The sequence below is a fragment of the Aethalodelphis obliquidens genome, unplaced genomic scaffold (assembly GCF_003676395.1).
Source record: "Aethalodelphis obliquidens isolate GAN/ISIS:26980383/991018 unplaced genomic scaffold, ASM367639v1 scaffold18, whole genome shotgun sequence".
Taxonomy (NCBI): domain Eukaryota; kingdom Metazoa; phylum Chordata; class Mammalia; order Artiodactyla; family Delphinidae; genus Aethalodelphis; species Aethalodelphis obliquidens.
In genome coordinates this window covers 6,268,449-6,283,677 of record NW_020837962.1, presented here as the reverse complement: position 1 = coordinate 6,283,677, position 15,229 = coordinate 6,268,449, and the positions used below count along the sequence as shown (strand labels likewise).

General features: G+C 47.9%; 1 protein-coding gene across 2 annotated transcripts in view; it reads left to right on the top strand.

The window, feature by feature from the left end:
• The window catches only part of ABAT (4-aminobutyrate aminotransferase), an 88,706-nt gene that overhangs the window by 53,881 nt on the left and 19,596 nt on the right, over positions 1-15,229 (top strand). For both annotated transcript variants that reach the window (XM_027117441.1, XM_027117439.1), the window contains exons 3-6: positions 1,320-1,417; positions 3,460-3,489; positions 5,508-5,625; positions 10,070-10,119. In XM_027117441.1, the coding sequence (XP_026973242.1) occupies positions 1,320-1,417; positions 3,460-3,489; positions 5,508-5,625; positions 10,070-10,119 (296 nt within the window). The remainder of the gene's footprint in view (positions 1-1,319; positions 1,418-3,459; positions 3,490-5,507; positions 5,626-10,069; positions 10,120-15,229) is intronic.

Here is a 15,229-nt window from a genome sequence, read left to right as displayed (position 1 = left end):
ATAAGATCACACGTATGATTTATATGAAGCACCTAGAGATTCCCTAGTTTGATGCAAGTATGGCAACCCGTGTAAGAGGAACTCACATTTGCCAACCACCAAATATGCGCCAGGAAGATGAAAGATGAACAGGGACATTAAAAGGATTTCTAGGGGTTACTGATTATAAATCATCACACACTTATCCTGGATTCCGCACAGCCGTCTTTTGCTTAGCGATCAGTGAGACTTGGAATTGAAACTACCCTTCATTTCAGCAAGATGCTGAGCTAAAAAGCTCTGTGAGGTTAGCCTGGGAACTCAAGTTTATTTAACCCTCTACAAGTTTATTACTATGCAAAAAATGTGAAATCAGTTTCAAGCAAATGACTTGTGCCCCAAATATTTTTTAACCAAAAAAATCTGTAAGTGAGGACCACCTGAATTTAGACATTTGCTTATTCTCTCCTGGATGATTTTTGATCGATGCAACTAGGGGCACAACTCCCAGGTGGGTGCTACTGGCATCTAGTGGGTGGAGGCCAGGGAGGCTGTTAAACATCCTGCAGTGCCCAGGGCAATCTCCCACAGCAGAGAAGATACAGCCCACAGTGTCAACAGGCCCGAGGCGGAGAAACTCAGGTCTATATATACATCTGGATATAGATTAAATTTTTTTACAAAATTTGGATAATTTTTATTATGGGTACATAATATTCCCCGTACTCCGCTGTCTGTGAAATGGTAGAATGTGGCATATTCTATTCAGCAACTCTCCATTGCTGGACATTTAGGTTGTTTCCTCTTTGTTGTTGTTAGAAACAATACTATGACAAATATTTTTTGTGTGTTTTTGGGTTTTTTCTTTTTTCTTTTGGCCTCCCTGTGCCGTATGCGGGATCTTAGTTCCTCGACCAGGGATCAAACCCATGCCCCCTGCAGTGGAAGCACGGAGTATTAACCACTGGACCGCCAGGGAAGTCCCAATATTTTTAACCTATATCTTTGTGCACTGGTCCCGTTATTTTCTTGGGATGAATCCTAAACACTGAGATTGCTCACTCGAAAGGAATAGGAAGCCGGCATCAGCTTATCCTCACACCAGCAGGACGTGAGCATGCCTTCTTGCTTACAGCTTCACTGGCACCGGGCTTTCCCGTTTCTTTAAATCCTCAGGGTTCTTGTGGTGCCCACGTGGCCACACTCAGAGTTCTGGGGCAGTCTGGCGGGGATGGGGCTGAGGTACTGGCACTGCCTCTGTTAGGGACATTGGGTGTTATAAGGGCAGGAGTCTCACATCTGCTGTCCCCAGGGGTTCTCACCGTCTTTGTTTACTGCAGGATCCAGACACATCAGTCAGGCCGCAGCCAAAGTCGACATTGAATTTGATTATGATGGGCCTTTGATGAAGACGGAAGTCCCAGGGCCTAGATCTCTGGTGAGTTGAGCACAGCTGAATGGTGTGTTTCAGAAAAGAGCAAAAAGTGTCCATGGGGCAAGAACACAGCCAAGTTGAGGGCCCCGTATCCTTAGCTCCTTTCAGAGTTCACCATTAGAGATCCTGAACCTTAAACCAAGCCATTCCTTCATAAGAAGCCAAAGAAGTCTTCTCAGAGGAGATGTATCAGTTGTCTATTGCCACAATAATGCTGTGTAACAAACAATCACAAAACCTCCGCAGCATACAAGTTGCTCGTGCATCCAGGGTTAACTGGCAGTTGGGTAGGCAGCTCTCTTGGGCTCATCTACATGCCTGAGGGATGACTGGCTAGGCTTGTCTTGGGTCACTGTGGTGACTTGGCTCTGCTTTGTGCATCTCATGCTCCAGCCAGCCAGGCTGAGCTTGTTCTCACAGTGATCGAAGAGGAGAGCTTGCTATAGGTCTCTTGAGCTAGGCTCCACACTGGCCCACCATCATTTCCACTTCATTCTGTTGGCCAAAGCAAGTTACATGGCTTGCTTTGAGTCCAGAGTCAGGGGCTGGGGCACAGCATTCCAACAACAGTGAAGGAACATGACGATGTGATGTGGCACAGGGCGTGTATAGCACATGCCCCACTGAGCTTGATCTTAAAGGGCCACAAGGAGGAATTGGATGAAGGAGTGCATTCTGTTCTAGGCAAGGGGAATGATGTACAGAGAAGCCCTCAGGGTGACAGTACAGGGTGTATGAGAGTAGCTCTGAATCCCTGGAATTGATGTTAGCCTGTGAGATGGAAGAGACACAGGTGAGTGAGGGGTGTTGCTGCTTCTCCTCAAAGAAGCTACAAAACCTGCATACAACACACTTTGGAAGGCTGGTTAACCTTGATTCTGTGTTGTAATGTGCAATACTGTTTCTGATGTTTGCACCTAAAATATAACAGTGTAAACCTTTTTAATACAAATTTATTTTCTTTGCATATTTTGCATATTTTATCCAGTGTCTTTTTTTTTTAAGTCAAAAGCTGTCTCTTTTGTCATTGAAACTATTTAATAAATACAGAAATCTTTGTACCGATGTAAATGATTGTAGTTATTTTGCATAGTCTTTTGCTGACAAAAGACTTTTTTCATGCATATTTCTATTGGGGAGGGGTGGATTTTAATTTAATAATCATAAAATACTTGGAATAAATTTCATATTCTTGTCATGAATATTATTTTGTATTTTTACATGGAAATACATAGTTTTATGACACTAATTGCTAAAGTTTACTTTATGTTGACTTGTTGTTTTTTTTTTTTTTTAATTATATTTTATTTATTTATTTTTGGCTATGTTGGGTCTTCGTTTCTGTGCGAGGGCTTTCCCTAGTTGCGGCAAGCGGGGGCCACTCTTCATCGCGGTGCGCGGGCCTCTCACTGTCGTGGCCTCTCCTGCTGCGGAGCACAGGCTCCGGACGCGCAGGCTCAGTAATTGTGGCTCACGGGCCCAGTCGCTCCGCGGCATGTGGGATCCTCCCAGACCAGGGCTCGAACCCGTGTGCCCTGCATTGGCAGGCAGACTCTCAACCACTGCGCCACCAGGGAAGCCCTGTTGACTTGTTTTTAAAGAAGAAATCCTTGTAATAGTAAAACCACGAATTTGTAATTCCCGGTTTCTATGTGGAATTGTACAAGCGGGGTGTTCAGATTGTAATTATAAATGGTTCTTTGATGTGCAAATTTCTATTTTCAGTTAATTTTATTTTCCTAATGGGATGTTAAAGCCTTTTTTTTACCCCTTAATAAAAAGAGAGCCCATGCTTTTCTGGACATTAGATAAATATCTTCAGCTTAAATTTTTTTGTTAAATAGTTTATTTGACTGTAATCTTTGAAGTGTCTAAACCTCCAGCCTGTCTGTTGTACTGGTAATTTAACTGGCAGGAATTGTTTCCTGCCAACTAATTCTATTAAGCAATTTAAAAATATTTATAATATTGGGAAAACATGAAAGATTTTAAGCTGCTCTGGCAGGCATGTGTCCTTGCTTTAATGCTTCTCTTCTCTCCTGCAGGAGTTAATGAAACAGCTGAATGTAATTCAGGTGAGTGGGAATGAAACAGCTGAATGTAATTCAGGTGAGTGGGGATGAAATAACAATCCTTCCATTGCTTCTTTGTTACAGTTTCACCAAAGGAGGCAAACACTTAATCTGTGCTGGCTCTTTTTTTAAAACATGCAGCTGACTTTTTTTTTTTTTTTTTGCGGTATGTGGGCCTCTCACTGTTGTGGCCCCTCCCGTTGCCGAGCCCAGACTCCGGACGCGCAGGCTCAACGGCCATGGCTCACGGGCCCAGCCGCTCTGCGTCATGTGGGATCTTCCGGGACCGGGGCACAAACCGGTGTCCCCTGCATCGGCAGGTGGACTCTCAACCACTGCGCCACCAGGGAAGCCCATGCAGCTGACTTTTGATCTAAACATTTTTTTCCTAATTTCCCTTGTGATTTCTTCTTTGACTCATTGGTTATTTATGTGTTGTGTAATTTCCACATTTTGGTGAACTTCCCAAACTTCTTTCTTTCTTTCTTTTTAAATTTTTTTAAATTTTATTTATTTATTTATGGATGCGTTGGGTCTTTATTGCTGTGCGCGGGCTTTAGTTGCAGCGAGCGGGGGCTATGCTTCTTTGCAGTGCACAGGCTTCTCATTGCAGTGGCTTCTCTTGTTGGGGAGCACGGGCTCTAGTCATGTGGGCTTCAGTAGTTGTGGCACGCAGGCTCTAGACTGCAGGCTCAGTAGTTGTGGTGCAGAGGATTAATTGCTCTGCGGCATGTGGGATCATCCTGGACCAGGGCTCGAACCTGTGTCCCCTGCGTTGGCAGGCAGATTCTTAACCACTGTGTCACCGGGGAAGCCCCCCAAACTTCTTTCTGTTATCGATTTCTAATCTCATCTCATTCTGTTGGGGTTGGAAACTTATTTTGAGTGATTTCAATCCTTTGAAATTTATTGAGCCTTTTTTATGGCCTAGCATATCGTCTATTCTGGAAAATGTTCCACATGCGCTCGAGAGGGACATGAACCCTACTGTTGTTGGGTGGGGTGTTCCATGCATGTCTGTGAGATCTATTGATCTGGAGTGTATTCACGTTAATCTTCTGCCTGTTTGTTCAATCCATTGCTGAAAACCAGGTACCGAAGTCTCCAACTAGTCTTATAGAATTATTTTTCCCTTCAATTCTGTTGGGTTTTGCTTCATGTATTTTGGGGCTGTGTTATCAGGTGCTTATATGTTTATAGTCGTCTTAGTGGATGGACCCTTTCGTCATCATAAAATGCCTCTCTTTACCTCTAGGAACATTTTGTTTGTTTTACAGTCAATTTTGTCTGATATTAGTAGACACCATGGCATCTTTCTTATGATTGCTGTGAGAATCATATATCTTCTCCCATATTTTTACTTTCAACCTCATTTGTATTCTTGAATCTAAAGTATGTCTCATGTAGACAGCATATACCTGAATCTTATTTTTTAACTTTTTTTTTAACTGAATCTTTTTATCCAGTCTAATGGTTTCTGATTTTTTTTATTGAATTGCTTAATCCATGCACAGTTAATGTTATTATTGGTGTAGTTGTATTTACAGCTTCCGTTTTATTTTTTGTTCTCTCTCTGTCTCATGTCTTTTTTGTTCCTCTCTTCATTTTCTACTAATTTTTTGTACATAAAGTGAATATCTTCTAGTGTACCATTTTCATTTCTTTCATAATCACTATATATTTTTTAGTTTTCTTAGGCCCTAAGGCTTACTATATACATTTTAACTTTTCAGAATCTTCTTCAGAGTTATATCTCCATCTTTTTTGTTGTGATATATAAAACACATACAGAAAAAATATCATAAAATACAAATCCACAGCCTAATAAACAATTATAAAGCAAATCACCCATGTAATTACCAGCGGGGCAAAAAATCCAACACTGCCAGCACCCACAGATACCGTCCATGTGTCCATAAATGGGCAGGACATGGCTTACTTCATCAATTCAAGCTTAATCCTGAAAGACTGAGGGTCTAAGGAATTGCAGTGAGCCTGATCCAGTCTCTCCTTTCCCCAAGAATGCAGAAGCTGTGCACTTTTTCTGCAATTACGAAGAGAGCCGAGGCAATTACCTGGTGGACGTGGATGGCAACCGGATGTTGGATCTTTATTCCCAGATCTCCTCTGTCCCCATAGGTAAGAGCTGGAAAATCAGTCCCTGAATGTAGCCTCAGTCTCTGTGTAGCTGTGGCTCTCCAGACTTCAGCCACTCCTTCCAAGATGTGCAGCCTTGTGTGCAGCCAGACACTTCCCTCAAGGGCAGAGAAAAGGAGCAAGTCATTCGTAGAGCATGTATTACTAGGGACTTTACATGTCTTTTCTCATTTACTCCTCCCCCAAACCCCACAAGTATGGATCTGGGTACATATGCCCATTTTGTAGGTAGATGAGCAAAGCTTGGAGAGGAAGCATAGGTAGAATGTGAACCCATGTCCAATGTCAGCAGTCTTAGGATTCCTGGAAGAAGATCCTGAGGCAGGGATTTGGTGCAAGTGGTTAACTGAGGAAGAGCTCTTGGGAGAAAGGGCAGGGAGGGAGAGAGCAGAGGGCAAGGGGAAATTAAGAAGGATGAGGTCTCAGAGAGAGACCAGCCACAGCCTGATTCCACGGGGGTCTCTGAAGCGGGCATTGCACCCCAGAGCCAGTCCCAGACCAAGGCAAAGAGGCTGGCCTTTTGGTACCCCTGGGCCAGTCGGTCCCTGCCCATCAGCTGCCAGAGGGAAGGACTTGTGTCATCTCTTGGGCGAAGCAGCTTCCATTCACCAGGGGCAATTTTCCAGAGAAGGAGGCAGCTGGAGCCATTAGCAGCACTGCCCCCGCCCCCCGCCAATACACACACACAGAGCAGCTGGGAGAGGGGTGGCTTGCCCAGGAAAGGTGACCTGGAGGGGCACCAGTGGCCTCTGCCTTACCAGGCTCCCCTCCTGGCCATCCAGAGCGAGGCTGTGCTGCTGCAGGAGGGCATGGCAGACGGGACAGACAGGGCTATTGGCACATGCAGGTGGCTGCTGTTTGTAGCTCGGATGGTCCATGTTTCTTGGGGCGATGGATTACCCATGGCATCCGCTGGTTTGTAGGCTGAGCGTCGGATGAAACCTGTCCCTTAGTGGATGATGGCAGACATCCTGGGCTCCCCATCAACAGCTCCCCACCCCCCTCCAAGCCCCTGCACTCAGCCGCCTGGGGTCTTTCCTCTGAGACCCCCCTTTAGGTCCCCATGCCTCTTCTGCTTTCCCCCTGCCCAGTCCCTTGAACCTATTTATTTCCCATTAAGATGAGATTCTATGGGAAAAGAATCTTAAAAAAAAAAAAAGGGAATGGATATATGTATATGTATAACTGATTCGCTTTGCTGGACACCTGAAACTAACACAACATTGTACATCAACTATACTCCCATAGGGGACTTCCCTGGCAGTCCAATGGTTAAGACTCTGCGCTTCCACTGCAGGGGCGCAGGTTCGATCCCTGGTTGGGGAACTAAGATCCCACATGCTACACAGTGCGGCCAGAAAATAAAAAATAAAAAGAATCATACCAAAAAAAAAAAAGCTATACTTTTTTTTTCCAATAAAATTTTTATTTTCCAATAAAAATTTTTTAAAAAAGAGAGATTTGGGGAATTCCCTGGTGGTCCAGTTGTTAAGACTCAGCACTTTCACTATGGAGGCCCAGGTTTGATCCTGCTTGGGGAACTAAGATCCCGCAAGCTGCACGGTGAGGCCAAATTAAAAACAAAAAAAAAGGATGAGATTCAACAGTTGGCAGATGACTCATTGTTTGGGGGAAGTTCATCATTCAGAGATCCCTTGGCCTCTGAAGGCGATTTGGAGTCCAAGATTTACAAAACCCTCTCTCCATATCCTGTTGGAGTGAACGGGTTAAGATCTCGAGTTTTCCTGGGACTGTGGGCCAGTCTCTTCCCAGCTAACCTCTGCATCCTTCACACCACCCCCCACCACAACCACCCAGGGCTCCTTCTGCTTCAATCCCCAGCCAGCCAGTATCTCTATGGGGGGGTGGGAGGATCAGGCTAGCAGTAGCTGTTAAAAGACCAGAAGTTCTAAAAAATTCCCTCTCTGGCCACCTTTTTTCCCACATCTGTAGTCAATGAGATGATTTTTTTTTTTTTTTGGGCGGTACGCGGGCCTCTCACTGTTGTGGCCTCTCCCGTTGCGGAGCACAGGCTCCGGACGCGCAGGCTCAGCGGCCATGGCTCACGGGCCCAGCCGCTCCGCGGCATGTGGGATCTTCCCGGACCAGGTCACGAACACGCGTCCCCTGCATTGGCAGGCGGACTCCCAACCACTGCGCCACCAGGGAAGCCCGAGGTGATTTTTTTAAACTAATAATTATTGAGAAATTACTGTCTGCCTTCCATGTTATCTCAGGTAATCCCTAAGACCGTCCTATACCATCGGGTCTTTTACTATCACTTCCAGTTTATTGATAGGGAGCCAGGTTTCAAGGGGTTGCAGCTTCCCCCAGCTGTCCAGGGAGCCCAGGATTTGAACCAACGACTCTGCCTCTCAAGCTGACTTCTGTAATAGCAGCCTCCCAGACAGCCGCCCCTGCCCTGCAGTGCGGGGGCCCATGGCATCAAAAGCCCAGGCATAGGATTTCCTGATCAGAGGGCCAGCTCTGCTTTCATCTCTCCTTCTGAAGCCAGTAGGAAATGCTGCATCTGTGGCTTAATTTGATTCCCTGAAACTGCCTTATCTACTGAGGCAGAAAAGTCATAAATACCCAGGCAGCGTGATAAAGAGTCAGAGCTGGAAGACCTCTAGCCAAAGGTCAGTTGGAAAAGTCCCCCAGAGTGTTCCTTCCTTGAGTACTGAGCTCTCCCCAGCCTTGGTCCCAGCACAGCTGTGAGTGGGGCGGGGAGGGGTGGAGTGGAGAGGCAGAGGAACAATGTTAATTACTCTCTCCCTTGGTCCCCACATCACTGCCCCAACCCACGCTCCCTGCATCCCACAGAGTGAAACCACAGGCTTTTCAAATCTGTTCCCTCTTTAATTCCATCAGGAGAGAGTCTCCCCTGGGTGATGCTGGGTCTTTAACACCTGAATCTACACTTGTTATGGAGGAGATCAGGCCCCAGGTTCAGAGCCTTGGGCAGCTTTCTTACCCTAGTGATAGAAAGTGTCCGTTCAAAAGTAAATCTTTTTTTTTTTGGCTTCTCTGCAAAGCTTGCGGGGATCTCAGTTCCCAGACCAGGGATCGAACCGAGCCATGGAAGCAAAACCCTGGAATCCTAACCATTAGGCCACGAGGGAAATCCCAAAGTAAATCTCTTTAAATTAAAAAGTTAATTGGTTTAAAGAAAGTAGGTGCAAAATATGCATGATAAAAAAAAATGTGATAATTGAAGACTGGGGGTTTTTCTCCAAAGTCTGCTTCCTGCTCCAAGAGTCACTGATGTGTTTTCTGATCTGTAACAGTTTTGAGTTCTAGCCCGTGTTACTGTATCTTCACATTGTTCCATCATTCAACCAATATCTATCAGGCTGAACAATTGGCATCTGCCTTTGAGAATCCTGCATCTGGTCTCCTGACTTCAGTGCCTCCTACAACCTTGGCCTTCCTGCGCAAGTTGTTGCCAGGATTAGCAATAAGGAACAGAAAGCCCCCTGCACACAGATGCTCAGTAAATGGCAGTAAAGGCTCTGCAGAGCCCAGGACATCTGGCTCCAGTGCTGTGTGGGCCTGTCTTACTCTTCCCTCCTCTATAATATCCCATTTTATCGAGCATCTACTATGTGCAAGAGACTTTGTGTTCAGTATTGCTAATCCTGGCAACAACTGATCTGCTGCTGATGGACGTTAGGTTGCTTTCAAGCCTGCAGGTGTTGGCGAGTCACCATGAAGATAGGTATACACAGGTGTTTTGGGTTTTGTCTTTTTTTGCCATGCCACCTGCGGCATGTGGGATCAGAGTTCCTTGGGCAAGGATCAAACCCACATCCCCTGCAGTGGAAGCACAGAGTCTTAACCACTGGACCCCGAGGGAAGTCCCTACGTGGGTTTTTATCCACGTGTAGGATAAATTCGTAGAAGAGCAATTTTGAGGAATCAAAGGGCATCCTCGGCCTTGTCGCGGGGTGGCAGGCCCAGGCTGGACATGAGCAAATGTGTTCAGGCAGCACCGGTTGTGCTGGTCGCAGAGTGCAGCCAGCATCCTTCCCTCCCTCAGTCCCTGACCGAATGCCTGTTGAGATTTGACTCAAGCGGTGGACACCGGCAGGGAAGGCAAGGACCACGTTTGCAATTCGTCACGCAGGCCTGGGGAACCCTCCCAACCCTGGTCCCGAGTTAGCTTTAACCTTCATTCACTGTCTGTCTAGTCCAGTGTGTCTCCCACCTGAACATCAGAGTCATCCAGAGAACTAGTGGAAGACTTGGGGGCCTCACCCTGAGTGATTCTGAGTCAGGGGAATCTGGGCTGGGTCCCAAGAATGGGCCTTTGTGTGTAAAGAGAGTTGCAGGGTTGGAAGGGAAGGGAGGGGGCAGGCAATGGGAGGGAGGGGCATGGGACCCCCGGATCCGATGCTGGTCTCTAACCATATCTTCCTCTCCCCAGGTTACAACCATCCTGCTCTCATGAAACTCATCCAACAGCCTCAAAATGTGGTGAGTCCCGGGTTATGCAGTGTTCACAGAGATTCAGAGGATCACTGGGGCAGCCTTTGGAAATAGTCCATCCCTTCAGTCATCCCTTAAGTTTTTATTGAGCACATACTATGCGCTAAGTGCTTGGTACGCCTTGGGTGAGCCCTGCTCCCATGGAGGCAGCCAGTTAGCCACACACATAAGTAAAGAATTGCAAACATACTAAGTGCTACAGACCGAGGCAGTCAGTGTTATGTGGGCATAAAACAGTGATAATGATAATAATGAACAATAGTTACGAGCATAATATGTGCAGACACTGTGGCTGGCACTTCACAGATTGAATGTTGCCAAGTCTATGAGGCAGCTACTGTTGTTATCCCTGTTTTACAGAGGAGGGAACTGAGGCACAGAGAGGTTAAGTATTTGTCCAAGGTCACACAGCTAGAGGAGGTGCTGGGAATAAAACCCACAGGAGCTGGGCTTTCTGGGGATGGAGGGGCCGGGGGTCAGGGAAGAGTGGTTCCTGCAGGGAGAGGAGGGTGGGAGGGAGAGGAGCAGAGAGCTTCAGGAACAAAAGAGGACAGCACAGCCGGGGCAGAGAGGGCCAGGAAGGATCCAAGTATGACTGGAGTGGCAGGCAGGGGGCAGGTGACACACAGTTTCTCATCCTCGGCACTGTTAACATTTGGAGCCAGATTCTTCTGTGTTGTGGGCGCCGCTGATGATTGATGACACTGGCTGTAACACACACGTGGAGACATGCCTACATGCTGAGTGTACTGCTGAATGAATTTTCCCTTGTAACCCAGTGTTTCCCAACTTTCTTTTTTCAATTATCACTCCATTAAGGAGACTTTTTCGACATTAGTTTCCTGTTGCTGCCATCACAAACTGCCGCCAGCCTAGGGGTTTAAAACGTCACGCATTTATGGTTTCACAGATCTTGTGGGTCCGGAGTCTGGCCGGCTCAGCTGAGTGCTCTGCCTTGGGGCTCACGAAGCTGAGGTCAGCTCTTAGCTGCAAGCTCTGGAGGAGGATCCGCTTTGGGGCTCGGGCAGGTCGTTGGCAGGGTTTGTTTCACGTGGTCCTTCCGTCGTCAAGCCAGCAACGGCTGGTCCAATCCCTCTCTCTGCCGCTGCCCTCGGCAAGGGGCTTGTGTGGTTGCACGAAGCTCATCCAGAAAATCCAGAACAGTCTCCTTTCTGAACTGAATACGAAGCTTACTTACGTCTGCAAAGTTCCCTCTGCCGTGTGATACTGGGTTGACCAAAAAGTTCATTGCGATTTCCCCAGAAAAACCCGAACGAACTTTTTGGCCAAGCCAATATATTCACAGTCCCGGGGATGGAATGAGGGTTGGGACATCTTCTTGGGGCATCTTCATAATTGTGCCTACAACACACCTATGGTGTGTGGTATATATGTATACGATGTGGTACATACGTAGATAATAAGCACCATAGAGATGTCTGTGCTTTCTATATCACAAGGGTAAGATGCTTTTCACCCCCACTGAATTCAACGTGCCCTGACCCAGTTCCTATTCCCCCAGACCAAACTAGGCCGACCACTCCCCTTGCTTCTAATGGCACATGAGTAGAATTGTACCGGCTGTGCCCTTTATCACGTCTGGCTTATTTCACTCAAAATCCATCTGAAGATGCATCCTTGGTAGCCGCAGAGGATCCATCCTCCTGGCTCTAATCATTCCATTGTGTGAACACGCTGCAATTAACATCCTGTCTACCGCTGATGAGCATCTGGGTCGCTTGCTACTGTGAACCTTCCAGTGTGTCTTTCAATGGCACATTCACGCGTCCCATGATACAAGGCCAGTCCGTCTCTGGCCATAGTGAGCGCACACAGTTGGCCTCAGCAGATCCCGCCGGACAGTTTTCCAAACTGGGGTGGGACATCTTCTCCCTCCAGCAGTGTGAGAGCTCCGGCCACTCCCCACCCTCCCGGGCATTGCCTGTCATTGGGGCTTTCATTTTTCTCAGGTGTGACATACGTGTCCACACATGACAAAGAGTGTGATTCCTAAAAGGAAATCAAAGAAAAGCAGGGGGCCCGAGAGCCCGACCACGTCAGGAACCGACTATCCAGTCTTAAACGTTTTCCCTTGAATCTGAACAGCAGAAGATAATAGGAAAGAACTCGGGTCCTCTTGACCTGTGGGTGTGCCTGCCTGGGGGGGGCCTGGACGTGGTTCTCACCTCCAATTAGTTGACAAGTCTAGGGGCTGCTCCAGCAGAGGCCGCGTCCTCCGGAGGGTGTCTGGCGAGGCCCGTCGGTGGCTCCAGGCGTGTGTTTACATTCAGAGCCCCGCTTTGTTTCGAAACGTTCTGCGGATCCCAGATGCCTCAGCAGTTGGTGCTAAAAAACTATGTCAACAAACACACCAGACACATTTGCAGTGTCAGCTGCCTCCGGAGGCACAGTTGCCCAGCAGCACGTGACTTCCAGGCCCAGGGATTCTGATTTCAGGGGATGCCCTGCCCCCACCCATCCTGCCCGGGACCTGGACCTGGATGCCACCCCCCATCCTCCCTTCTCCCACCCAGTCCTGGGCCTGTCCTGGCTCTGCCCCCAACTTCCACTTGGAGTTTCCTCAACAGCCCCTCTTCATCACTCCCTCCCCCCTCCACGTCTATTCTCACCTCCTCCAAACCACCCTCCAAGCTGCGCTGTGCCTGGAACCCTCTCCTGGTACCTACTGCCTTCAGGATGCATCCCAGCTCCTCCACTGCAAGTGTAAAGCCCTTTGTGATCTGGCTTCTGCTTCTTCGGCCTCACTTCTTGACATCTGTTTGCTTACTGATGGACGGAGTGCCTACTATGTGCTGGGCACTGTCCTTGGTGCTGGATTCGATGGCGAGATCACAGTCCAGATTACAGTCCAGAACAGTCTAGACCACAGTCTGGATCACAGATTAGATCCGTCTAGATCACCATCTAGACCGTAGTCTGGATCATGGTCTAGATCACAGTCTGTGCTGACGTCCTGCAGAGGGCACGGGGACCGGCACAACCTTAGAGAAGTGACAGCTGACCGCCACAGGCTCAGCAGAGTATATCTGGGGCATCAGACCAGACGACCGTTGATTGGCATCTTGGGTCTTCCAAACTCTTAGTGGGAAATGCGCTCAGGTGGTGGTCAAGGTATTTTACCTGTCCTGGGCAGGCTCCTGCCAAGTCATTGAAGCTCTGAGAAGGGCTTATCAACCCTTTTGTACCCCAAACACATCATCCATTATTCATGTGCCATGTCACCTGGATCCAATATCTGGGTTCCAGTTAGAACTTCTTATGTCACCAGGGCCATCTCATTACATTGCCCACAGGTTACACAATAATTATTGGGCATTGCACATGCCCCGCCATTGCAATGTGTGATGAGTGCCGACTGACATCCGTGGCACCTTGGCTAGGCTGGCTGGAGGGCAGCTGGCCTGGTCAGCTGAGACATCAGTGTGACCTCCAGGCCTTTTCACCTGCGTGATTCTGTCCTTCAAGACTGAGCTCCTGCCTCATCTGTATGTTGTGTTTTCCCACTGGCTCCTTCTGAGCACCCAAGAAGGGATCCTCATGTTTGCAAATGAAGACTCTAAAGACCAGAGAGGTTAAGTGACTTGCCTCCGGTTGCACAGCCACTTAAACCAAAGCTCATTCTCTTCCCGCTACAGCAGGTCTGATGGCGAGGATTCTAGAAACCTGTCCTCAATTGATTCTGCTACCCAAAGTCCCAGGTATCTTCTGTTCTTCATGAATATCACGCTTTGCCAAACAGGAGTACCACCTCCACATCTTCCCTGGGCCCAGATGGGCAGTCACTCTGCCAGCCCGGCCATCCCCTCTGTGAGCCGCTTCCCCCGCTGCCAGTGATGGCAGTTCGCCTCCACCCTGATCTCGTGCTGTGCTTGATTTCTTTGGAGCCCCATTAATAACTCGAAGCCAAAACAAAAGGCCCCTCGGCAGCCCCCACAGGCCACCCAAGGTCTCTGGGCTGTGCCAAGTAAACTCGTGTCCGGCACTGACATTTTCGGGTGGAGACTGCTTGCGGCGTCTGGCAGAGGGTGGGATCTGAAGTCAACAAACCTGGGTTTGAGTCGTGGTTCTGCCCCTTCCCGTCTGTGTGACTTGAGGCAGGATGCTTGACCTCTCTGGGCCTCCGTTTCCCCAGCTCTACGGTGAAAACGGTTAACTCCCTCCACCGCTTATCCTAGACCCACCCGGCTGGTCACAAAGAAGAAGAGGCAACAGAGGTATGAGCCTGCCATGAACTCTAGTGGGCCACGCCAAATTCCAATGCCACCAGAAGGATGAGTGCTGGGGCCTCCCTATCCTTGGGTTTCCTCTGATGGAGTGATGCCCCCATTTGGATTTGCACTGAGTTTATTACACGATTGAGTCCGAGAGAGAGAGGGGTGCCTGAGAAGTTCCCAAATCCCAGGCTCAATCAAACCTTCCATACTTTTTAATTCAATGTTTTTATTTTTATTATTTATTTGGCTGTGCCTCTCGGCTTGTGGGACCTTAGTTCCCTGACCAGGGATTGAACCTGCACCCTTGGCAGTGAAAGCGCCGAGTCCTAACCACTGGACCGCCAGGGAATTCCAGACTCAGTGTTTTTATTTTTGACTAATTTCAGATTTACAAGTTGTGAAGATAGTTCCCATCTACCTTTTACCCAGTTTCCCCCAAGGTTAACACCTCACCTCTCTATGGTACCCTTGTCAAAACTAAGAAATTGACATTGGTGCGTTACCTACTATAGACTTTATTCAGATTTCCCCAGTTTTTCCACTAGTGTCCATGATTTTGGTCCCCAGAATCCAATCCAGTACGCTGCATTGCATTTAGTACAATCCCTTTCTATTACCCAAATCCACTTCCTGATGACCTCATTGCTTTGTCCATTGAGCAGACAGACCCCTCCCAGACTCTTACCAAGCCTTCCAGGGGGCACTGGCTAGACCTGGAGGGACTGGACCGCTCTATTCTTATCCCCATTTGCATTTCCATTTGTGTCTTTTCCATAATGGTGGACACGTGTCATCATTATACATTTATCAAAACCCATAGAAGGTACAACACTCAGCGAACCCTAAAGTAAAATTGTAACATT